General features: G+C 41.0%; 1 protein-coding gene across 1 annotated transcript in view; it reads right to left on the bottom strand.

Annotated features, from left to right (window-relative positions):
• LOC128658004 (uncharacterized) overlaps positions 1 to 26,657 on the bottom strand; it is a 170,871-nt gene that overhangs the window by 90,697 nt on the left and 53,517 nt on the right. The window contains exons 3-4 of the mRNA XM_053712444.1: positions 17,915 to 18,028; positions 17,426 to 17,539 (exon numbers count right to left, since the gene is read on the bottom strand). Of these exons, the coding sequence (XP_053568419.1) occupies positions 17,426 to 17,539; positions 17,915 to 18,028 (228 nt within the window). The remainder of the gene's footprint in view (positions 1 to 17,425; positions 17,540 to 17,914; positions 18,029 to 26,657) is intronic.

The following is a 26,657-nucleotide window of genomic DNA, read 5'->3' as shown; positions in this document are numbered from 1 at the left end:
TCCTGTTGGAAACCACTTTTGGAAGAAAACCAGGCTTGGTACGTAAAACTACCTTATCTGTATGGAATACCAGATAGGGTGAAGAAACTCTTCTAGCAGAAGAAATAGCAACCAAAAACAGAACTTTCCAAGATAGTAACTTAATATCTATGGAATGTAGGGGTTCAAACGGAACCCCTTGAAGAACTGAAAGAACTAAGGAGGAGTCATAGGTCTGTAGACAGGCTTGATTCTGACTAACGCCTGTACAAACGCCTGTACATCTGGCACGGCTGCCAGACGTTTGTGCAACAAAACAGACAGAGCAGATATCTGTCCTTTTAGAGAACTAGCTGACAAACCTTTATCCAAACCTTCTTGGAGAAAGGAAAGTATACTAGGAATTTTAATTTTACTCCAAGAGTATCCCTTGGATTCGCACCAACAGATATATTTTTGCCATATCTTATGGTAGATTTTCCTAGTCACAGGTTTTCTGGCCTGAACCAGAGTATCTATAACCGAATCTGAAAACCCACGCTTAGATAAAATCAAGCGTTCAATTTCCAAGCAGTCAGTTGCAGAGAGACTAGATTTGGATGTTCGAATGGACCTTGTACTAGAAGATCCTGTCTCAAAGGTAGCTTCCATGGTGGAGCCGATGACATATTCACCAGGTCTGCATACCAAGTCCTGCGTGGCCATGCAGGAGCTATTAGAATCACTGAGGCCTTCTCCTGTTTGATCCTGGCTACAAGCCTGGGAAGGAGAGGGAACGGTGGAAACACATAAGCTAGATTGAACGACCAAGGCGCCATCAATGCATCCACTAGTGTCGCCTTGGGATCCCTGGATCTGGACCCGTAGCGAGGAACCTTGGAGTTCTGACGAGACGCCATCAGATCCATATCTGGAATGCCCCATAGTTGAGTTAACTGGGCAAAGACCTCCGGGTGGAGTTCCCACTCCCCCGGATGGAAAGTCTGACGACTCAAATAATCCGCCTCCCAGTTGTCTACTCCTGGGATGTGAATTGCAGATAGATGGCAGGAGTGATCCTCCGCCCATTTGATGATCTTGGATACCTCTCTCATCGCCAAGGAACTCTTTGTTCCCCCCTGATGATTGATGTACGCTACAGTCGTCATGTTGTCCGACTGAAATCTTATGAATCTGGCCTTCGCTAGTTGAGGCCAAGCCAGGAGCGCATTGAATATCGCTCTCAGTTCCAAAATGTTTATCGGGAGAAGAGACTCTTCCCGAGACCATAGACCCTGAGCTTTCAGGGAGTCCCAGACCGCGCCCCAGCCTAAGAGACTGGCGTCGGTCGTGACAATGACCCACTCTGGTCTGCGGAAACTCATTCCCTGAGACAGGTGATCCTGAGTCAACCACCAGCGGAGTGAGTCTCTGGTTACCTGGTCTACTTGAATCTGGGGAGACAAGTCTGCATAATCCCCATTCCACTGTTTGAGCATGCACAGTTGCAATGGTCTTAGATGAATTCGAGCAAAAGGAACCACGTCCATTGCTGCAACCATTAATCCTATTACCTCCATGCACTGAGCTATGGAAGGCTGAGGAATAGATTGAAGAACTTGACAAGTGTTTAGAAGCTTTAACTTTCTGATCTCTGTCAGAAAAATCTTCATTTCTACAGAATCTATTATTGTTCCCAGAAATGGAACCCTTGTGGACGGGGACAGGGAACTCTTTTCTATGTTCACCTTCCACCCGTGAGACCTGAGAAAGGCTAAAACAATGTCTGTATGAGCCCTTGCTTTGGAAAGGGACGACGCTTGGATTAGAATGTCGTCTAGGTAAGGTGCTACAGCAATGCCCCTCGGCCTTAGAACCGCTAGAAGGGACCCTAGCACCTTTGTGAAAATTCTGGGAGCAGTGGCTAAACCGAATGGAAGAGCCACGAACTGGTAATGTTTGTCCAGAAAGGCGAACCTCAGGAACTGATGATGATCTTTGTGGATAGGAATATGCAGGTACGCATCCTTTAAGTCCACGGTAGTCATATATTGACCCTCCTGGATTGTTGGTAAAATCGTCCGAGTGGTTTCCATTTTGAATGATGGAACTCTGAGGAATTTGTTTAGAATTTTTAAATCCAGAATTGGCCTGAAAGTTCCCTCTTTTTTGGGAACTACAAACAGGTTTGAGTAAAAACCCAGACCTTGTTCAGCTGTTGGAACTGGGTGTATCACTCCCATCTTTAATAGGTCTCCTACGCAATGTAAGAATGCCTGTCTCTTTATCTGGTCTGAAGATAAGCAAGACATGTGGAACCTTCCCCTTGGAGGAAGTTCCTTGAACTCTAGAAGATACCCCTGAGAGACTATTTCTAGTGCCCAGGGATCCGGAACATCTCTTGCCCAGGCCTGAGCAAAGAGAGAAAGTCTGCCCCCTACTAGATCCGGTCCCGGATCGGGGGCTACCCCTTCATGCTGTCTTGGTAGCAGCAGCAGGCTTCTTGGCCTGTTTACCCTTGTTCCAGCCTTGCAATGGTTTCCATGCTGGTTTAGGCTGGGAAGCGTTACCCTCTTGTCTAGAGGCTGCAGAGTTAGGAGCCGGTCCGTTCCTGAAATTGCGAAAGGAACGAAAATTAGATTTGTTCTTAGCCTTGAAAGGCCTATCCTGTGGGAGGGCATGGCCCTTTCCCCCAGTGATGTCTGAAATAATCTCCTTCAATTCTGGCCCGAAAAGGGTCTTACCTTTGAAAGGAATATTAAGCAATTTTGTTTTGGACGACACATCCGCCGACCAAGATTTTAGCCAAAGCGCTCTGCGCGCCACTATTGCAAAACTTGAATTTTTCGCCGCTAATTTTGCCAATTGAAAAACGGCATCCAAAATAAAGGAATTAGCCAACTTTAGTGCGTGAATTATGTCCATGACTTCATCATATGGAGTCTCCTTTTGGAGCGAATTTTCTAGTTCCTCGAACCAAAAAGATGCCGCCGTGGTGACAGGAACAATGCACGAAATTGGTTGAAGAAGGAAACCTTGCTGAACAAATATCTTTTTAAGCAATCCTTCCAATTTTTTATCCATAGGATCTTTGAAAGCGCAACTGTCCTCAATAGGAATAGTTGTGCGCTTGGCTAACGTTGAAACTGCCCCCTCTACCTTAGGGACCGTTTGCCATGCGTCCCTTCTGGGGTCGACAATGGGGAACATTTTCTTAAATATAGGAGGTGGAACAAAAGGGACACCTGGCTTCTCCCACTCCTTAGTCACTATGTCCGCCACCCTCTTGGGTATCGGAAAAGCATCAGCGTGCACTGGGACCTCTAAGAACTTGTCCATTTTGCACAACTTCTCTGGAATCACCAAAGAATCACAATCATCAAGAGTAGCTAGCACCTCCTTAAGCAGGGCGCGGAGATTTTCTAGCTTAAATTTAAATGCCACAATATCAGGTTCTGCCTGCTGAGAAATTTTTCCTGAATCAGAAATTTCTCCCTCAGACAGACCCTCCCTCACTGCCAACTCAGATTGATGTGAGGGTATAACAGATAAATTATCGTCAGCGCCAACTTGCTCATCCTCTGTATTTAAAACTGAGCAATCACGCATTCTGGGAAATGCTGGCAGTTTGGATAAAAGATTTGCTATAGAATTATCCATTACTGCTGTTAATTGCTGCATAGTAACAAGCATTGGCGCGCTAGATGTACTAGGTATCGCCTGCGCGGGCAAAACTGGTGTTGACACAGAAGGAGAGGATGATGAGCTATCCCCACTACCTTCATTTGAAGAATCATCTTGGGCAACCTTATTAAATGTGACAGTACAGTCCTTACTTTGTTTGGACGCCATGGCACAATTTGCACATACATTTAAAGGGGGAACCACCTTGGCTTCCATACACACAGAACATATGCTATCTGAAGGTACAGACATGTTAGACAGATTTAGGCAGGCTATTAATGAAATAAAAACGATTTTAAACAAAACCGTTACTGTCTCTTTAAATAATAAAAAGAGCACACTATTTCTGAATATTCGAAAAACTATCAAGGAAATATCCGATCTTTATAAAATTTACACCCCAGTGTCTTAATACTTTGAAAGTATTGCACACCAAATTTCAAGTCTCTAAACCCTTAAATGAGCAAACCGGAGCTAATTGTTCAATTTACCGGTTTAAACACACTACAGTCCCTGCCACAGACTTTGCTGCGGCTTTTACCTTCCTTAGGGGTTATTCACCACAGAAATAAGCCTTCCTGAGTCCGTTTCTCAGCCACAGGACCCTCTCACATGAAGCTGCATGCACTGCCTATAGAAGTAACTGCGCAACTGAGGCGCGAAAATGAGGCCTCCTCCCTCTGCATACCAGAGTGAAGGGGCCTTTCTGACTAGATTAGGTGTCTAAACAACTGCCAGGCGCAATTAAACGTTCCCAAAAGTGTTTCAAAGTTCACAAAACACTCCAAATGTCATATAAATATGAAATAAACAAATCGATTTAGCCCACAATAGTGTCAACCAGAATAGAGCCCAATTTATAAGCCTTGATTCTGTTACTGAGTCTAAGAAAATGGCTTACCGATCCCATAAGGGAAAACTGACAGTCTTCTAGCATTACTATGTCTTGTTAGAAAAGAGACTGGTCATACCTGAAGCAGATAAGCCTGCAAACTGTTCCCCCCAACTGAAGTTCTCTGGTTTCAACAGTCCTGCGTGGGAACAGCAATGGATTTTAGTTACTGGTGCTAAAATCATACTCCTCTTTTAACAGAAATCTTCATCACTTTCTGTTGTAGAGTAAATAGTACAAACCGGCACTATTTTAAAATAACAAACTCTTGATAGAAGAAATAAAACTACAACTAACACCACATACTCTTTACCATCCCCGTGGAGATGCTACTTGTTCAGAGCGGCAAAGAGAATGACTGGGGGGCGGAGCCAGAGGGGGGGCTATATGGACAGCTTTTGCTGTGTGCTCTCTTTGCCATTTCCTGTAGGGAATGAGAATATCCCACAAGTAAGGATGAAGCCGTGGACCGGACACACCAATGTAGGAGAAAATAAACATCTCACAATAGTACAAATGGTTCATCTTGCAGCATGAATAAAACATAATCGTACAGAAGAGTAACAAACATATTTTGTTCACAAGGAGTTAAACGTAAAAACAAACATAGAAAAAGAAATTAACCTGGGCCTCCTGAACTGTAAAACGAAACAATTAGTTAAATAGCCAACCAGAAAGGCCCTTGGTAATTTAAGTGGGTTGTTGTTAAACATACAAGTCACTGGGGTCAGTTTTACTATAGAAGTCAACATGCAATTGATGGAGTTTTCTACTGGTTCTTCCTCAAAACAAAACAAACAGCAGAAAACAACAACAAAAAAAAACAAAAAACAAAAAAGGGGGGGGGGGGGGGGAGAAGAAAGGAAAAAGAACTTGCCCCTCACCTACCCTCCCATCCTCTCACCTTGTGCCCATAGTGTATACTTACTACTGTATAAGTTTGTAAGAAAGAGAAAAAAAAAAAACCTTACCAAATTCCAAGCAATACAGCTTCAGAGTTTCTAAAAGGATATATCAGCAGATCTATTTCCTGGGGGGGGGGGGAGTGTTTTAATAAATGGAGCCCATTTCCTGAAAAAAAGAATTATGTCCTGCTCTATGTTCATGTCTGTATCATATTGTTCCCTTTCCATTTCCTGAATATTAAATTTCTAACCGCCAGGATTATAGTGTTGACTATCTTTTCGGAGCCCTGAAGGTTAATTTCCCCGTTTAAAATTTTTTTTTCTAGCTAATGTAGTGTCTTCCCCGCTGATTTTCAGAACTTTAGTGACCCAGAATCTTACCTTGAGCCATAACTGGTTTATCTTCGGCATTCCCAGATCATATGCAGCAAATTGGCTGCTAGGAGCTTGCATTTTGGGCACTTATTAAAGCTATAATTATGCCACTATTGTCCCTTAAAAGGAGTATAATATGTTTGATTCAGCAGCCTAAAGTGGGCCTCTCACCATGTTATTTCTAGATCTATGTCTCTGTCTATAATTAAACCGTTCCATTTGTTGGCCAGATTCACACGATTAGCCTCACCCTTCTGTGAAGCCAGTAGAATATACAACGGTGAGACCGATAGTTTTCCAGTTTTTGCTAAGAGTGCCCAGTTGTCTATTTTCCCTCAGGACCATGTCCAACCATACAAAGAAACTAATTTAAACAGATAGTGTCGGATTGGCAGATAAGCAAACAAATCTGCATTACCTATTCTAAATTCATGTTTCAATAAATCAAAAGATTTAATACATTGGTTTTGGTGATCTATTAATTGGTCCATGAATTTTAGACCTGCTTTTGCCCAAGAGATAAAAACTGACACTTGTGTGCCCTCCTGAAATTCTGGGTTGCCCACAATTAATTGATACCTAGGGATTGTATGTTGGAAATTCAATAGTGAGCATAATTTACACCAGGCTTGGATTACCATAAAGATAGATTTAAATTGTCTGACCTGCTTAGGGATCTTTTTTAATGGGCAATGAATGAGAGCTAATGGAAATAATGGATAGATAAGATTTATTTCTAAGATATTATTGGTAAAATAATTATTATTTACAATCCAGTCTATGGCAATGCGATTCAGAAATAGTAGATTATAGAGTTTCAAATCAGAGAGGGCTAAGCCGCCTTCATGTCGAGGTAGAGTACGTTTTTCAACAGAGATTCTTGGTCCTTTACAAAGCCATATGAAGTAGCGTAATGCTTTATTCATCTCTTTAATCTTTGGATTTGAGTGTAACAGGGATGTTCTGGAGAACATATAGAATTTTTGGGAGCAGTACCATCTTATATAGGGCGATCTGCCCTGATAGAGAGATAGGGAAATTCTGCCAAGTCCTCATTGTTTTGATCGTTTTATTTAGAATCGGAATTATATTTAAACAGTACCACTCTTTTGGATTTTGGGAAATGGTTATACCAAGATATTTAAATGATTTAGCAACCACTTTGAATAGTACTTCTCGAAATGAGTTCTCAATTTGCCTCAGCCATAAAAGTTCAGATTTTGTTGTATTAAGTTTGTAGCCTGAGAATGAACCAAACGAATAAATCAAAGATAGGAGTTTTGGGATATTATCCAAGGTGTTAGAGATATAGACCCAAATGTAATCTGCATAAAGCTCTAACTTCAATTCATATTTCCCAATCTTAATTCCCTCTATGTCTGCTGTGTAACCATCTGATAAATATAACTGTTATTTACATGAGACAAAATGATATAAACCTGAGCTACTCACTAACCTGTGTCTGCTGTGTAACCATCTGATAAATATAACTGTTATTTACATGAGACATAATGATATAAACCTGAGCTACTCACTAACCTGTGTCTACTGTGTAACCATCTGATAAATATAACTGTTATTTACATGAGACAAAATGATATAAACCTGAGCTACTCACTAACCTGTGTCTGCTGTGTAACCATCTGATAAATATAACTGTTATTTACATGAGACAAAATGATATAAACCTGAGTTGCTCACTAACCTGTGTCTGCTGTGTAACCATCTGATAAATATAACTGTTATTTACATGAGACAAAATTATATAAACCTGAGCTACTCACTAACCTGTGTCTGCTGTGTAACTATCTGATAAATATAACTGTTATTTACATGACACAAAATGATATAAACCTGAGCTACTCACTAACCTCTGTCTGCTGTGTAACCATTTGATAAAACAGAATTTATGCTTACCTGATAAATTACTTTCTCCAACTGTGTGTCCGGTCCACGGCGTCATTCATAACTTGTGGGAATATCTCTTCCCCAAAAGGAAATGGCAAAGAGTACAGCAAAAGCTGTCCATATAGTCCCTCCTAGGCTCCGCCCACCCCAGTCATTCGACCGACGGACAGGAGAAAAACAGGAGAAACCATAAGGTGCCGTGGTGACTGTAGTTAAAGAAATAAATTCATCAAACCTGATTAAAAAACCAGGGCGGGCCGTGGACCGGACACACCGTTGGAGAAAGTAATTTATCAGGTAAGCATAAATTCTGTTTTCTCCAACATTGGTGTGTCCGGTCCACGGCGTCATCCATAACTTGTGGGAACCAATACCAAAGCTTTAGTACATGGATGAAGGGAGGGAGCCAATCAGGTTGCCTAAACGGAAGGCACCACGGCTTGCAAAACCTTTCTCCCAAAAATAGCCTCCGAAGAAGCAAAAGTATCAAATTTGTAGAATTTGGCAAAAGTGTGCAGGGAAGACCAAGTCGCTGCCTTACATATCTGATCAACAGAAGCCTCGTTCTTGAAGGCCCATGTGGAAGCCACAGCCCTAGTAGAGTGAGCTGTGATGCGTTCAGGGGGCTGCCGTCAGGCAGTCTCGTAAGCCAATCGGATGATGCTTTTCAGCCAAAAGGAAAGAGAGGTAGCAGTAGCTTTTTGACCTCTCCTCTTGCCAGAATAAACGACAAACAGAGAAGACGTTTGTCTGAAATCCTTTGTAGCTTCTAAATAGAACTTTAAAGCACAAACTACATCTAGAGTGTGTAACAAACGTTCCTTCTTTGAAACTGGATTCGGACACAAAGAAGGCACAACTATTTCCTGGTTAATATTCTTGTTGGAAAACAACCTTTGGAAGGAAACCAGGTTTAGTACGCAAAACAACCTTATCTGAATGGAACACCAGATAGGGCAGATTACACTGCAGAGCAGATAACTCAGAAACTCTTCTAGCAGAAGAAATAGCAACCAAAAACAGAACTTTCCAAGATAACATCTTGATATCTATGGAATGTAGAGGTTCAAACGGAACCCCTTGAAGAACTGAAAGAACTAAATTCAGACTCCAGGGAGGAGTCAAAGGTCTGTAAGCAGGCTTGATCCTGACCAAAGCCTGAACAAAAGCTTGAACATCAGGCACAGCTGCCAGTCGTTTGTGTAATAAGACAGATAAAGCAGAAATCTGTCCCTTTAGAGAACTCGCTGATAATCCCTTATCCAAACCTTCTTGGAGAAAAGAAAGGATCCTAGGAATTTTGATCTTACTCCATGAGAATCCCTTGGATTCACACCAACAGATATATCTTTTCCATATTTTATGGTAAATCTTCCTAGTTACAGGTTTTCTGGCTTGTATCAGAGTATCTATTACAGAATCCGAAAACCCACGCTTAGATAAAATCAAGCGTTCAATTTCCAAGCCGTTAGCTGAAGGGAAACTAGATTTGGATGTTCGAATGGACCTTGTACTAGAAGATCCTGTCTCAAAGGTAGCTTCCATGGTGGAGCCGATGACATATTCACCAGGTCTGCATACCAAGTCCTGCGTGGCCACGCAGGAGCTATCAAGATCACAGAGGCCCTCTCCTGCTAGATCCTGGTTACCAGCCTGGGAATGAGAGGAAACGGTGGAAACACATAAGCTAGGTTGAAGGTCCAAGGCGCTACTAATGCATCCACTAGAGTCGCCTTGGGATCCCTGGATCTGGACCCGTAGCAAGGAACCTTGAAGTTCTGACGAGACGCCATTAGATCCATGTCTGGAATGCCCCATAATTGAGTCAACTGGGCAAAGATCTCCGGGTGGAGTTCCCACTCCCCCGGATGGAATGTCTGACGACTCAGATAATCCGCCTCCCAGTTTTCCACTCCTGGGATGTGGATCGCAGATAGGTGGCAGGAGTGATCCTCCGCCCATTTTATGATTTTGGTCACTTCTCTCATCGCCAGGGAACTCCTTGTTCCCCCCTGATGATTGTTGTAAGCAACAGTCGTCATGTTGTCTGATTGGAATCTTATGAATCTGGCCTTTGCTAGTTGAGGCCAAGTCCTGAGAGCATTGAATATCGCTCTCAGTTCCAGAATGTTTATCGGGAGAAGAGACTCTTCCCGAGACCATAGCCCCTGAGCTTTCAGGGAGTTCCAGACCGCGCCCCAGCCCCCTAGACTGGCGTCGGTCGTGACGATGACCCACTCTGGTCTGCGGAAGCTCATTCCCTGGGACAGGTGGTCCTGGGTTAGCCACCAACGGAGTGAGTCTCTGGTCTTCTGATCTACTTGAATCACTGGAGACAAGTCTGTATAGTCCCCATTCCACTGTTTCAGCATGCACAGTTGTAATGGTCTTAGATGAATTCACGCAAAAGGAACTATGTCCATTGCTGCAACCATCAACCCTACTACTTCCATGCACTGAGCTATGGAAGGACGTGGAACAGAATGAAGAACTTGACAAGCGCTTAGAAGTTTTGACTTTCTGACATCTGTCAGGAAAATCTTCATTTCTAAAGAATCTATTATTGTCCCCAAGAAAGGAACTCTTGTCGACGGAGACAGGGAACTTTTTTCTATGTTCACTTTCCATCCGTGAGATCTGAGAAAGGCCAGAACGATGTCTGTGTGAGCCTTTGCCTTTGAAAGAGACGACGCTTGTATCAGAATGTCGTCCAAGTAAGGTGCCACTGCAATGCCCCTTGGTCTTAGAACCGCTAGAAGGGACCCGAGTACCTTTGTGAAAATCCTTGGAGCAGTGGCTAGCCCGAATGGGAGAGCCACAAAATGGTAATGTTTGTCCAGAAAGGCGAACCTTAGGAACTGATGATGATCTTTGTGGATAGGAATATGTAGATACGCATCCTTTAGATCCACGGTAGTCATAAATTGACCCTCCTGGATTGTAGGTAAAATCGTTCGAATGGTTTCCATTTTGAACGATGGCACTCTGAGAAATTTGTTTAGGATCTTTAAATCCAGAATTGGTCTGAAAGTTCCCTCTTTTTTGGGAACCACAAACAGATTTGAGTAAAACCCCATTCCTTGTTCCACGGTTGGAACTGGGTGTATCACTCCCATTTTTAACAGGTCTTCTACACAATGTAAGAATGCCTGTCTCTTTATTTGGTTTAAAGATAAGTGAGACATGTGGAACCTTCCCCTTGGGGGTAGTTCCTTGAATTCCAGAAGATAACCCTGAGAAACTATTTCTAGTGCCCAGGGATCCTGAACATCTCTTGCCCAAGCCTGAGCGAAGAGAGAGAGTCTGCCCCCTACTAGATCCGGTCCCGGATCGGGGGCTACTCCTTCATGCTGTTTTGTTAGCAGCAGCAGGTTTCTTGGCCTGCTTACCCTTATTCCAGCCTTGCATCGGTTTCCAAGCTGGTTTGGTTTGCGAAGCATTACCCTCTTGTCTAGAGGCTGCAGAGTTGGAGGCCGGTCCGTTCCTGAAATTGCGAAAGGAACGAAAATTAGACTTATTCTTGGCTTTGAAAGGCCTATCTTGTGGGAGGGCGTGGCCCTTACCCCCAGTGATGTCTGAGATAATCTCTTTCAATTCTGGCCCAAAAAGAGTTTTACCCTTGAAAGGGATATTAAGCAATTTTGTCTTGGAAGATACATCCGCTGACCAAGACTTTAGCCAGAGTGCTCTGCGCGCCACAATTGCAAACCCAGAATTTTTTGCCGCTAATCTAGCTAACTGCAAAGCGGCATCTAAAATAAAGGAATTAGCTAACTTAAGTGCGTGAACCCTGTCCATAACCTCCTCATACGGAGTCTCTCTACTGAGCGACTTTTCTAGTTCTTCGAACCAGAACCACGCTGCTGTAGTGACAGGAATAATGCACGAAATAGGTTGCAGGAGGTAACCTTGCTGTACAAAAATCTTTTTAAGCAAACCCTCCAATTTTTTATCCATAGGATCTTTGAAAGCACAAATATCCTCGATAGGAATAGTAGTGCGCTTGGCTAGTGTAGAAACTGCCCCCTCGACCTTAGGGACTGTCTGCCATAAGTCCTTTCTGGGGTCAACCATAGGAAATAATTTCTTAAATATAGGAGGGGGAACAAAAGGTATGCCGGGCTTCTCCCACTCCTTATTCACTATGTCCGCCACCCGCTTGGGTATAGGAAAAGCGTCGGGGTGCACCGGAACCTCTAGGAACTTGTCCATCTTGCACAATTTTTCTGGAATGACCAGGTTGTCACAATCATCCAAAGTAGATAACACCTCCTTAAGCAGTGCGCGGAGATGCTCTAATTTAAATTTAAATGTCACAACATCAGGTTCTGCCTGTTGAGAAATTCTACCTGAATCTGAAATTTCCCCATCTGACAAAACCTCCCTCATGGCCCCTTCAGATTGGTGTGAGGGTATGACAAAGCAATTATCATCAGCGCCCTCCTGCTCAACAGTGTTTAAGACAGAGCAATCGCGCTTTCTCTGATATGCAGGCATTTTGGATAAAATATTTGCTATGGAGTTATCCATTACTGCCGTCAATTGTTGCATAGTAATAAGCATTGGCGCGCTAGAAGTACTAGGGGCCTCCTGCGTGGGCAAAACTGGTGTAGACACAGAAGGAGATGATGTAGAACTATGTCTACTCCCTTCATCTGATGAATCATCTTGGGCAACTTTACTATCTGTGGCAGTACTGTCCTTACTTTGTTTGGACGCTATGGCACAATTATCACACAATTTTGAAGGCGGAGACACATTGGCTTCCATAATTATCTGAAAAGTAAAAAGATATACAGAGGGCGACTCCTAGTGTGGAATTAGTAAGCAGAGTGTGAACCCACCAGCTTAACCCTTCAGAGATATACTCACAAAGTATAGAGCACACTGTAGTGCTAATGAAGCAAGCTGGGTATATTAAAAGTGGCCCAGCGCACATACCACTCTGGTGAAAGATGGTCCAATGTATTCAAAATGTTCAGATAAAAAATCCAGGAGACTCCAGATATATATAAAAAACACTTTATATAAAGATATAACAGTGTACAATAAAAATCAGTAGAATTCGCTACGCGTTTCTCAGAGCTACCACTCTGTTTCCTCAGGCAAGTTATACTGATCTAGAACTGAAGTCTCCTATTTATACATCCTCAAATAAATTAAAACATTGGTCACACCCAATCTACCAATTACTTATGCAAATGTTGCTATGGTGACCTTCACAATACAAACTGACTTTTCTTGATACCAGTATGTGAATATATAACCCATTGTATGCATGTACTTTAACATATACAGCTAGTATCAAAACAAGTATGTGGCAGATATTACAATATATCTCATAAACATTTCGGAAGAAAACATATATAGTATGCACACTAGTGTTTCAGCAAAAAAACAAATACAGCACTCTTATAGTTGGTTCATTAGATTTTCAGCAATCTCTCTTTATGAAAATGAATGCACTATTTATTTATATTCTATATGGTTAATAACTTCTTTATTTCCTGAGGATTTCTTTCCTCCCCTTTGTTCATAATAGAAAGTCTAATTTATTTATTAATTAAAAGCATCAGCTCGTTTGTATCATATATAAAGCTGTCAGCTTGTGGGTGTGTGTCATTAGCCTATCTCACACTTCCATATGTGTGGGTAATGGCTAGTGGGCGTGTATCATTTATCACCGGTCTTTAAATACAATTCCCCAACTTTCTTCCTAATGTATTCTTACCCCTTTTGACATGATCTCCTACAATAAACTGTTTAAATGTTATCTGAATTGTTGTATTGTGCATATCGTAAGCTGATTTTATGAAGGGCTATGTCTATTTGTTTAAAGCTCCCTCTCTGATTTCACAATGTCCAATGTGTAGGTGATAATCCGTGGGCGTGTAGCATAAACCAATCGCGCATCACTATGTGTGTGAATCACAGCTTATAGGCGTGTGTTTTCTTTCGTTAAAAAAATAGATAAATAAACTATTGTCTATTTGTTTAGGCTCTCTCTCTGATTTTTACAATGTCAAATGTGTGGGGGGTGGTTCGTGGGCGTGTAGCGTGAACCAATCACGCATCACTATGTGTGTGAGTCACAGCTTGTAGGCGTGTGTTTTCTAACGCCCAAATGTGAAAAAATAAATGATACATATACCATATATGTATCATTTATTTTTTCACATTTGGGCGTTAGAAAACACACGCCTACAAGCTGTGACTCACACACATAGTGATGCGTGATTGGTTCACGCTACACGCCCACGAACCACCCCCCACACATTTGACATTGTAAAAATCAGAGAGAGAGCCTAAACAAATAGACAATAGTTTATTTATCTATTTTTTTAACGAAAGAAAACACACGCCTATAAGCTGTGATTCACACACATAGTGATGCGCGATTGGTTTATGCTACACGCCCACGGATTATCACCTACACATTGGACATTGTGAAATCAGAGAGGGAGCTTTAAACAAATAGACATAGCCCTTCATAAAATCAGCTTACGATATGCACAATACAACAATTCAGATAACATTTAAACAGTTTATTGTAGGAGATCATGTCAAAAGGGGTAAGAATACATTAGGAAGAAAGTTGGGGAATTGTATTTAAAGACCGGTGATAAATGATACACGCCCACTAGCCATTACCCACACATATGGAAGTGTGAGATAGGCTAATGACACACACCCACAAGCTGACAGCTTTATATATGATACAAACAAACGAGCTGATGCTTTTAATTAATAAATAAATTAGACTTTCTATTATGAACAAAGGGGAGGAAAGAAATCCTCAGGAAATAAAGAAGTTATTAACCATATAGAATATAAATAAATAGTGCATTCATTTTCATAAAGAGAGATTGCTGAAAATCTAATGAACCAACTATAAGAGTGCTGTATTTGTTTTTTTGCTGAAACACTAGTGTGCATACTATATATGTTTTCTTCCGAAATGTTTATGAGATATATTGTAATATCTGCCACATACTTGTTTTGATACTAGCTGTATATGTTAAAGTACATGCATACAATGGGTTATATATTCACATACTGGTATCAAGAAAAGTCAGTTTGTATTGTGAAGGTCACCATAGCAACATTTGCATAAGTAATTGGTAGATTGGGTGTGACCAATGTTTTAATTTATTTGAGGATGTATAAATAGGAGACTTCAGTTCTAGATCAGTATAACTTGCCTGAGGAAACAGAGTGGTAGCTCTGAGAAACGCGTAGCGAATTCTACTGATTTTTATTGTACACTGTTATATCTTTATATAAAGTGTTTTTTATATATATCTGGAGTCTCCTGGATTTTTTATCTGAACATTTTGAATACATTGGACCATCTTTCACCAGAGTGGTATGTGCGCTGGGCCACTTTTAATATACCCAGCTTGCTTCATTAGCACTACAGTGTGCTCTATACTTTGTGAGTATATCTCTGAAGGGTTAAGCTGGTGGGTTCACACTCTGCTTACTAATTCCACACTAGGAGTCGCCCTCTGTATATCTTTTTACTTTTCAGATAATTTTGGAAATCTACTAAGAGGAGCTGCCCTAGCATTCTAATGCACAGTCATCTGGGACACTGATAAGTTTCCAGACTGCTTATCTAGGCATTATCTTTGCCTTCACTACATGTGAGTACAAAATCTATATCTCATTTTATTTATCCTTATATATACTGGCTACACTAGGAGGCGCCCTTTCTTTTTTTGTTACATTGGCTTCCATACATACAGAACATAGTTTATCTGAAGGCACAGACATGTTAAACAGGCTTAAACTTGTCAATAAAGTACAAAAACCGTTTTTAAACAAAACCGTTACGGTCTCTTTAAATTTTAAACAGTGCATACTTTATTACTGAATATGTGAAAAACTATGAAGGAATTGTTCAAATTTAACCAAATTTTCACCACAGTGTCTTAAAGCATTCAAAGCATTGCACCCCAATTTTGAGACCTTTAACCCTAAAAATGAAAAAAACGGACCCGGTTACAGTTTTAACCCCTCTACAGTCCCAGCTACAGCCTTTGCTGCGACTTTACCAAACCCAGGGGGTATACGATACCAAATGAAGCCTTCTAGGAACCTTTTCAACTACTTTCAGACCCACACACATGCAGCTGCATGTCCTGCTCTCAAAAGTAACTGCGCAGTAATGGTGCGAAAATGAGGCTCAGCCTACTACAGGGAAGGCCCTTCCTGACTGAAAAGGTGTCTAAACCAGTGCCTGACGTTAAAAAAAAACGTTCCCCAAAATTTATAAGTGTGAATATCAACATCAAACTTTATTAAATGCCCAAATAAAGCAATCGATCTTGCCCATAAAAGTGTCTACCAGTTTTATAGCCCACATTAAGCCCTTTATTCTGTTTGTTTTAGACTAAGAAAATGGCTTACCGGTCCCCATGAGGGGAAATGACAGCCTTCCAGCATTACACAGTCTTGTTAGAAAAATGGCTAGTCATACCTTAAGCAGAAAAGTCTGCTAACTGTTTCCCCCAACTGAAGTTATTTCATCTCAACAGTCCTATGTGGAAACAGCAAACGATTTTAGTTACTGCTGCTAAAATCATATTCCTCTCACAAACAGAACTCTTCATCTTTTTCTGTTTCAGAGTAAATAGTACATACCAGCACTATTTTAAAATAACAAACTCTTGATAGTAGAATAAAAAACTACAACTAATACACCACATACTCTTCACCATCTCCGTGGAGATGTTGCCTGTGCAACGGCAAAGAGAATGACTGGGGTGGGCGGAGCCTAGGAGGGACTATGCTGTACTCTTTGCCATTTCCTGTTGGGGAAGAGATATTCCCACAAGTTATGGATGACGCCGTGGACCGGACACACCAATGTTGGAGAAATATAACTGTTATTTACATGAGACAAAATGATATAAACCCGAGCTACTCACTAACGTGTGTCTGCTGTGTAACCATCTGATAAATATAACTGTTATTTACATGAGACAAAATGATATAAACCTGAGCTACTCACTAACCTGTGTCTGCTGTGTAACCATCTGATAAATATAACTGTTATTTACATGAGACAAAATGATATAAACCTGAGTCTCACTAACCTGTGTCTGTTGTGTAACCATCTGATAAATATAACTGTTATTTACATGACACAAAATGATATAAACCTGAGTTACTCACTAACCTGTGTCTGCTGTGTAACCATCTGATAAATATAACTGTTATTTACATGAGACAAAATTATATAAACCTGAGCTACTCACTAACCTGTGTCTGTTGTGTAACCATCTGATAAATATAACTGTTATTTACATGACACAAAATTATATAAACCTGAGTTACTCACTAACCTGTGTCTGCTGTGTAACCATCTGATAAATATAACTGTTATTTACATGTGACACAAAATGATATAAACCTGAGCTACTCACTAACCTGTGTCTGCTGTGTAACCATCTGATAAATATAACTGTTATTTACATGAGACAAAATTATATAAACCTGAGCTACTCACTAACATGTGTCTGCTGTGTAACAATCAGATAAATATAACTGTTATTTACATGACACAAAATGATATAAACCTGAGCTACTCACTAACCTGTGTCTGCTGTGTAACCATCTGATAAATATAACTGTTATTTACATGACACAAAATGTCACCATCACAGAATCTTCCCTTTACTTAATAAGCTCTAATCACCTGTTGCCGTATTTATAGGAAATTCATGCTCCTCAGTCTTCACCTGATCACACACATACGGTTCTCCTCTGTGCTCAACCCCTGAGCCATCAGTAGGCGTCACATCAATATGACCTGTACAGTGGTTGAAATACATGTATATGTAAGTAGTTTGTACCCTGCATGCCTCAGACACAACATATGCACACACTCACCTGTAACCCACATGCACCTTACACAACATACATGCTCACTTGCCTGTAACCTGTGTACTTTACACAAACAATATACATGTAAACTTACTTGTATCTCCCATGCATAAGAAACAACACACATGCACATTTGCATGTAACATATATACACACTCACATGCAACCAGTGTAAATCAGACAACACATATGCATATTCATCTGCACATTCCCCTATAACCCAGGTATCATAAACACAACATATAAGAGACAAAATGAAGCCATCATAGAATTTTTCTGTTACGTAATATGATTTAATTACCTGTAGCCGTATTTATAGGAACTTCATCCTCCTCAGTCTTCACGTGTTCACGCACATATGGTTCTCTTCCATGCTCAACCGCTGAGCCAGCTGAGGATGTCACATCAGTACAGCCTGTACAGTGAGAATATTTGTTAAATAATAAGCTGACATCAAGTTACTATTTACAAAATTAGCAACAACTTATTGATCATAACAAAGCACTATTTATATAAACACGACAATCTCAGCTGACACCTGTTATATGTCACATGCTTGTAGTCAGCTTCCCATCATGCACAGCTGTATTTGCCTCTGCTAGTCTGTCATTTAAAATTTTACCTTCATATATCAGGGCCTGACAAGTTTAAATTTATAGCAGTCAAATATATAGTAGCCAATTTTTAATGTGTTAGTGTTTATAAGAAAAATAAATATAATATAAAAATATTATTTATTAGCTTCAGCAATAATATTAAAGTATATACATACATATATATATATATATATATATATATATATATATATATATATATATATATATATATATATATATATATATATATATATATATATATAAATAGGGAAGAGAGTACCACAAAATGTGAGTTGTGTGGTTCTGAGTCTTGCATCTAGAACCGTGGCATCTGGGGTAATTGTGGCATGTTTTAACCTCAGTACAAGGGAAACTGCATTAGCTAAAATACACATCTATATCATTTTATGTTACAATCTTCTCAATGTCCTTAAAAGGACACTAAACACCTATTGCTTTTGTGTAAAGTTGCGATTGTCTCACGGCCCCTAGAGAGGCTAAAAAGCAAATTGCTGCAAATCAGACAGCTGGTTTAGGTGATTTGCATGTTACAGATTTTGCTTTTTGACCTCTCTAGGGAGTGTAGAACAAAGCACAATCTTTACACAAACACAAGAGATGTATAATGTACCTTTAAATTACATGAAAAGTGGCAACATAAATAATGGCAGTATATTATAAAGCTTCTGTACTGCACATAATGTCCCTTTGACCCTCCTTTATAACAGGTTTATCTGCCTCTGTTTCCTGTACCTGAGACATTATTTACTGTGATATTAGTTTTTATCATAATCAGATACTTTATACGCATTTTCACGCTAACATGTGACACTGCAGCATCAGATAAGTGTGATTTATTCTAAAGACAGAGGTCATGTGTTTGCACATCCAAGTAGAAACTGATACGGAGTGTGCACGTGGTGCTGAGAATGTGCACGTGGCGCTGAGTGCGTGCATGTGGTGCTGAGTGTGTGCACATGGTGCTGAGTTCATTGTTAACAAGACTAAAGAAGCAGCTTAGTATAAGCTGCTGCTCAGTAGTAGAGAGTCTGTAAAGCGACAACTGATCGTTATGTCCCTTTAAGACAATCAGATTATTGAGATTTCTGGTTTCTTTAAGGGACAGTTTACCCAAAAAGTGTTTAATTTTTAAACACAATCGGCTAGATTACGAGTTTTTGTCGGTAAGGCTTGCGGTGCTAACAAGCCTTTTTTTCTCACTGCTCACTTAAGACATTAGCCTCAGAAAAGTGAGCGTTGAGCAAAATTTAGCTCCACATCTCACCTCAATACCAGCGCTGCTTACGGTAGCGGTGAGTTTCTAAACGTGCTTGTGCACGATTTCCCCATAGGAAACAATGGGGCTGAGATGGCTGAAAAAAAACCTGCAAAAAAGTAGCGTTCAGCTCCTAACGCAGCCCCATTGTTTCCTATGGGAAAAACATAATTTATGTAAGAACTTACCTGATAAATTCATTTCTTTCATATTAGCAAGAGTCCATGAGCTAGTGACGTATGGGATATGCATTCCTACCAGGAGGGGCAAAGTTTCCCAAACCTCAAACTGCCTATAAATACACCCCTCACCACACCCACAATTCAGTTTAACGAATAGCCAAGAAGTGGGGTGATAAGAAAGGAGCGAAAGCATCAAATAAGGAATTGGAATAATTGTGCTTTATACAAAAAAATCATAACCACCACAAAAAGGGTGGGCCTCATGGACTCTTGCTAATATGAAAGAAATGAATTTATCAGGTAAGTTCTTACATAAATTATGTTTTCTTTCATGTAATTAGCAAGAGTCCATGAGCTAGTGATGTATGGGATAATAAATACTAGAGAGAGAGGGATAAAATAAAGACAGCCAATTCCGCTGAAAAATTAATCCACTACCCAAATCAAAAAAGTTTCAAGTTTTATAAGCAGAAGAATCAAACTAAAACAGCTGCCTGAAGTACCATTCTACCAAAACTGTTTCTAAAGAAGAGAAAACATCAAAACGGTAGAACATAGTAAAAGTATGCAAAGAAGACCAAGTCATTGCTTTCCAAATCTGATCAACAGAAGCTTCATTATTAAAAAGCCCAGCAAGTAGAAACTTACCTAGTAGAATGAGCCGTAATCCTCCGAGGCGGGAATCCACCCGACTCCAAATAAGTATGATGAATCAAAAGTTTAAGCAAGATGCTAAATAAATGGCAGAAGCCTTTTGACCTTCCTAAAATCATAAAAGATAACAAATAGACTAGAAGTCTATCTGAAATCTGAATAGCTTCAACATAGAATTTCAAAAATTCTTACCATATCCAAAGAAAGTAAGAATCTTACCAAAGAAGTCTTAGGAAAACAAAAAATCCTCCCTAATGTTGTTAGAATATACAACTTTAGGTAAGAATTGAAATGAGGACAGCGAAAACCACCTTATCCTGATGAAAAAAATCAGAAAAAAGAGCAGATAATTCAAAAACTGTTCTAGCTGAAGAGATGTCCAAAAAGAACAATACTTTCCATGAAAGTAATTAATGTCCAGAGCAAGCATATGCTCAAATAGAAGAGCCTGAAAAAGCCTTCAGAACCAAATTAAGACTCCAAGGAGGAGAAATTGGCTTAATGACAGGTTTGATACAAACCAAAGCCTGAACAAAATAATTAATATCAGGAAGTAACACAGCCTTATCCTGATGAAAAATCAGAAAAGGAGATTCACAAGAAAGAGCAGATAACTCAGAAACTCTTCTAGCAGAAGAGATAGGAACAATAAGAATCTTACCAAAGAAGTCTTAGGAAAACAAAAAATCCTCCCTAATGTTGTTAGAATATACAACTTTAGGTAAGAATTGAAATGAGGACAGCGAAAACCACCTTATCCTGATGAAAAAATCAGAAAAAAGAGATTCACAAGAAAGAACAGATAATTCAAAAACTGTTCTAGCTGAAGAGATGTCCAAAGAGAACAATACTTTCCAAGAAAGTAATTTAATGTCCAGAGAATGCATAGGTTCAAACGGAGGAGCCTGTAAAGTCCTCAGCACCAAATTGAGACTCCAAGGAGGAGAGATTGACTTAATGACAGGCTTGATACGAACCAAAGCCTGTACAAAACAATGAATATCAGGATGATTAGCAATCTTTCTGTGAAAAAGAACAGAAAGAGTAAAGATTTTGTCCTTTCAAAGAACTGACAAACCCTTATCCAAACCATCCTGAAGAAATTGTAAAATTCTAGGAATTTTAAAAGAATGCCAAGAGAATTTATGGGAAGAACACTAAGTAATGTAAGTCTTCCGAACTCGATAATAAATCTTTCTAGAGACAGATTTACGAGCCTGAAACATAGTATTAATCAATTAGTCAGAGAAACCTCTATGACTAAGAATCAAGCATTCAATCTCCATACCTTCAAATTTAATGATTTGAGAACCTGATGGAAAAATGGGCCTTGAAATAGAAGGTCCGGTCTTAACGGAAGTGTCCAAGGTTGGCAACTGGCCATCCGAATGAGATCTGCATACCAAAACCTGTGAGGCCTTGCTGGAGCCACCAGTAGTACAAACGAATGTTCCATTAGAATTTTGGAAATCACTTTTGAAAGAAGAACTAGAGGCGGAAAGATATAGGCAGAATGATAATTCCAAGGAAGTGTCAATGCATACACTACTTCCGCCTGAGGATCCACGGACCTGAATAGGCCCCTGGAAAGTTCTTTGTTTAGATGAGATGCCAACAGATCTATTTCTGGAAGCCCTCACATCTGAAAAAATTGAAAAACATTTCTGGGTAAAGAGACCATTCTTCCGGATGAAAAAGCTTGATTAACAGATAATCCGCTTCCCAAATATCTATACCTGGGAAAAAACCCCACAGAATTTAGATAGGAGCTGGATTTAGCCCAAGCAAATATCCGAGATACTTCTGTCACAGTCTAAGGACTGATAGTCCCACCCTGATGATTGACATACACCACAGTTGTGACATTGTCTGAAAAAAACAATAAACGTCTCTTCTTCAAAAAGAAACCAAACTGAAGAACTCTGAGAATGCACGGAGTTCCAAAATATCAAATGGTAATCTCGCCTCCTGAGATTTCCAAACCCCTTGTGCTGACAGAGATCCTCAGACAGCCTCCCAATCTAAAAGACTTCGCATCTGTAGAAATCATGGTCCAGGTTGAAAGAAACAAAGAGACCTGTAGAACTAAATGATGGTGATCTTAACCACAAAATCAAGATAGATAAATATTAGGATTCAAAGATTTAAAATGTGGAATCCTAGAATCCCTGCACCATAATTCAGCATAAAAAACTGGAAAAGGTTATTTCTATTGAAAATGAGCAAAGGGAATTGAATCCAATGCTGTGGCCATAAGACCTAAAACTTCTATGCATATATAGCAATTGAAGGAAATAATAGAAACTAAAGGTACCGACAGACGGAACCCAATAAAATTGTCCCTTGTCTGATAGAGACAAAGACAGGGACACAAATTATCTGGAAACCTAAAAAAGGTGACCCTTGTGTGAAGAATCAAGAGCTTTTGAAAAAAAACAGAATTTATGTTTACCTGATAAATTACTTTCTCCAACGGTGTGTCCGGTCCACGGCGTCATCCTTACTTGTGGGATATTCTCTTCCCCAACAGGAAATGGCAAAGAGCCCAGCAAAGCTGGTCACATGATCCCTCCTAGGCTCCGCCTACCCCAGTCATTCGACCGACGTTAAGGAGGAATATTTGCATAGGAGAAACCATATGATACCGTGGTGACTGTAGTTAAAGAAAATAAATTATCAGACCTGATTAAAAAACCAGGGCGGGCCGTGGACCGGACACACCGTTGGAGAAAGTAATTTATCAGGTAAACATAAATTCTGTTTTCTCCAACATAGGTGTGTCCGGTCCACGGCGTCATCCTTACTTGTGGGAACCAATACCAAAGCTTTAGGACACGGATGAAGGGAGGGAGCAAATCAGGTCACCTAAATGGAAGGCACCACGGCTTGCAAAACCTTTCTCCCAAAAATAGCCTCAGAAGAAGCAAAAGTATCAAACTTGTAAAATTTGGTAAAAGTGTGCAGTGAAGACCAAGTCGCTGCCCTACATATCTGATCAACAGAAGCCTCGTTCTTGAAGGCCCATGTGGAAGCCACAGCCCTAGTGGAATGAGCTGTGATTCTTTCAGGAGGCTGCCGTCCGGCAGTCTCGTAAGCCAATCTGATGATGCTTTTAATCCAAAAAGAGAGAGAGGTAGAAGTTGCTTTTTGACCTCTCCTTTTACCAGAATAAACAACAAACAAGGAAGATGTTTGTCTAAAATCCTTTGTAGCATCTAAATAGAATTTTAGAGCGCGAACAACATCCAAATTGTGCAACAAACGTTCCTTCTTCGAAACTGGTTTCGGACACAGAGAAGGCACGACTATCTCCTGGTTAATGTTTTTGTTAGAAACAACTTTTGGAAGAAAACCAGGTTTAGTACGTAAAACCACCTTATCTGCATGGAACACCAGATAAGGAGGAGAACACTGCAGAGCAGATAATTCTGAAACTCTTCTAGCAGAAGAAATTGCAACCAAAAACAAAACTTTCCAAGATAATAACTTAATATCAACGGAATGTAAGGGTTCAAACGGAACCCCCTGAAGAACTGAAAGAACTAAGTTGAGACTCCAAGGAGGAGTCAAAGGTTTGTAAACAGGCTTGATTCTAACCAGAGCCTGAACAAAGGCTTGAACATCTGGCACAGCTGCCAGCTTTTTGTGAAGTAACACAGACAAGGCAGAAATCTGTCCCTTCAAGGAACTTTGCAGATAATCCTTTTTCCAATCCTTCTTGAAGGAAGGATAGAATCTTAGGAATCTTAACCTTGTCCCAAGGGAATCCTTTAGATTCACACCAACAGATATATTTTTTCCAAATTTTGTGGTAAATTTTTCTAGTTACAGGCTTTCTGGCCTGAACAAGAGTATCAATAACAGAATCTGAGAACCCTCGCTTTGATAAGATCAAGCGTTCAATCTCCAAGCAGTCAGCTGGAGTGAGACCAGATTCGGATGTTCGAACGGACCTTGAACAAGAAGGTCTCGTCTCAAAGGTAGCTTCCATGGTGGAGCCGATGACATATGCACCAGATCTGCATACCAAGTCCTGCGTGGCCACGCAGGAGCTATCAAGATCACCGACGCCCTCTCCTGATTGATCCTGGCTACCAGCCTGGGGATGAGAGGAAACGGCGGGAATACATAAGCTAGTTTGAAGGTCCAAGGTGCTACTAGTGCATCTACTAGAGTCGCCTTGGGATCCCTGGATCTGGACCCGTAGCAAGGAACCTTGAAGTTCTGACGAGAGGCCATCAGATCCATGTCTGGAATGCCCCACAGTTGAGTGATTTGGGCAAAGATTTCCGGATGGAGTTCCCACTCCCCCGGATGCAATGTCTGACGACTCAGAAAATCCGCTTCCCAATTTTCCACTCCTGGGATGTGGATTGCAGACAGGTGGCAGGAGCGAGTCTCCGCCCATTGAATGATTTTGGTCACTTCTTCCATCGCCAGGGAACTCCTTGTTCCCCCCTGATGGTTGATGTACGCAACAGTCGTCATGTTGTCTGATTGAAACCGTATGAACTTGGCCCTCGCTAGCTGAGGCCAAGCCTTGAGAGCATTGAATATCGCTCTCAGTTCCAGAATATTTATCGGTAGAAGAGATTCTTCCCGAGACCAAAGACCCTGAGCTTTCAGGGATCCCCAGACCGCGCCCCAGCCCATCAGACTGGCGTCGGTCGTGACAATGACCCACTCTGGTCTGCGGAAGGTCATCCCTTGTGACAGGTTGTCCAGGGACAGCCACCAACGGAGTGAGTCTCTGGTCCTCTGATTTACTTGTATCTTCGGAGACAAGTCTGTATAGTCCCCATTCCACTGACTGAGCATACACAGTTGTAATGGTCTTAGATGAATGCGCGCAAAAGGAACTATGTCCATTGCCGCTACTATCAAACCTATCACTTCCATGCACTGCGCTATGGAAGGAAGAGGAACGGAATGAAGTATCCGACAAGAGTTTAGAAGTTTTGTTTTTCTGGCCTCTGTCAGAAAAATCCTCATTGCTAAGGAGTCTATTATTGTTCCCAAGAAGGGAACTCTTGTCGACGGAGATAGAGAACTCTTTTCCACGTTCACTTTCCATCCGTGAGATCTGAGAAAGGCCAGGACTATGTCCGTGTGAGCCTTTGCTTGAGGAAGGGACGACGCTTGAATCAGAATGTCGTCCAAGTAAGGTACTACTGCAATGCCCCTTGGTCTTAGCACCGCTAGAAGGGACCCTAGTACCTTTGTGAAAATCCTTGGAGCAGTGGCTAATCCGAAAGGAAGCGCCACAAACTGGTAATGCTTGTCCAGGAATGCGAACCTTAGGAACCGATGATGTTCCTTGTGGATAGGAATATGTAGATACGCATCCTTTAAATCCACCGTGGTCATGAATTGACCTTCCTGGATGGAAGGAAGAATTGTTCGAATGGTTTCCATTTTGAACGATGGAACCTTGAGAAACTTGTTTAAGATCTTGAGATCTAAGATTGGTCTGAACGTTCCCTCTTTTTTGGGAACTATGAACAGATTGGAGTAGAACCCCATCCCTTGTTCTCCTAATGGAACAGGATGAATCACTCCCATTTTTAACAGGTCTTCTACACAATGTAAGAATGCCTGTCTTTTTATGTGGTCTGAAGACAACTGAGACCTGTGGAACCTCCCCCTTGGGGGAAGCCCCTTGAATTCCAGAAGATAACCTTGGGAGACTATTTCTAGTGCCCAAGGATCCAGAACATCTCTTGCCCAAGCCTGAGCGAAGAGAGAGAGTCTGCCCCCCACCAGATCCGGTCCCGGATCGGGGGCCAACATTTCATGCGGTCTTGGTAGCAGTGGCAGGTTTCTTGGCCTGCTTTCCCTTGTTCCAGCCTTGCATTGGTCTCCAAGCTGGCTTGGCTTGAGAAGTATTACCCTCTTGCTTAGAGGACGTAGCACTTTGGGCTGGTCCGTTTCTACGAAAGGGACGAAAATTAGGTTTATTTTTGGCCTTGAAAGACCGATCCTGAGGAAGGGCGTGGCCCTTACCCCCAGTGATATCAGAGATAATCTCTTTCAAGTCAGGGCCAAACAGCGTTTTCCCCTTGAAAGGAATGTTAAGTAGTTTGTTCTTGGAAGACGCATCAGCTGACCAAGATTTCAACCAAAGCGCTCTGCGCGCCACAATAGCAAACCCAGAATTCTTAGCCGCTAACCTAGCCAATTGCAAAGTGGCGTCTAGGGTGAAAGAATTAGCCAATTTGAGAGCACGGATTCTGTCCATAATCTCCTCATAAGGAGGAGAATCACTATCGACCGCCTTTACTAGCTCATCGAACCAGAAACACGCGGCTGTAGTGACAGGGACAATGCATGAAATTG

This window comes from Bombina bombina, chromosome 4, assembly GCF_027579735.1.
Source record: "Bombina bombina isolate aBomBom1 chromosome 4, aBomBom1.pri, whole genome shotgun sequence".
NCBI lineage: Eukaryota > Metazoa > Chordata > Amphibia > Anura > Bombinatoridae > Bombina > Bombina bombina.
Note: the sequence above shows the minus strand (reverse complement) of the source record. Positions and strands in the feature narration are given on the sequence as shown.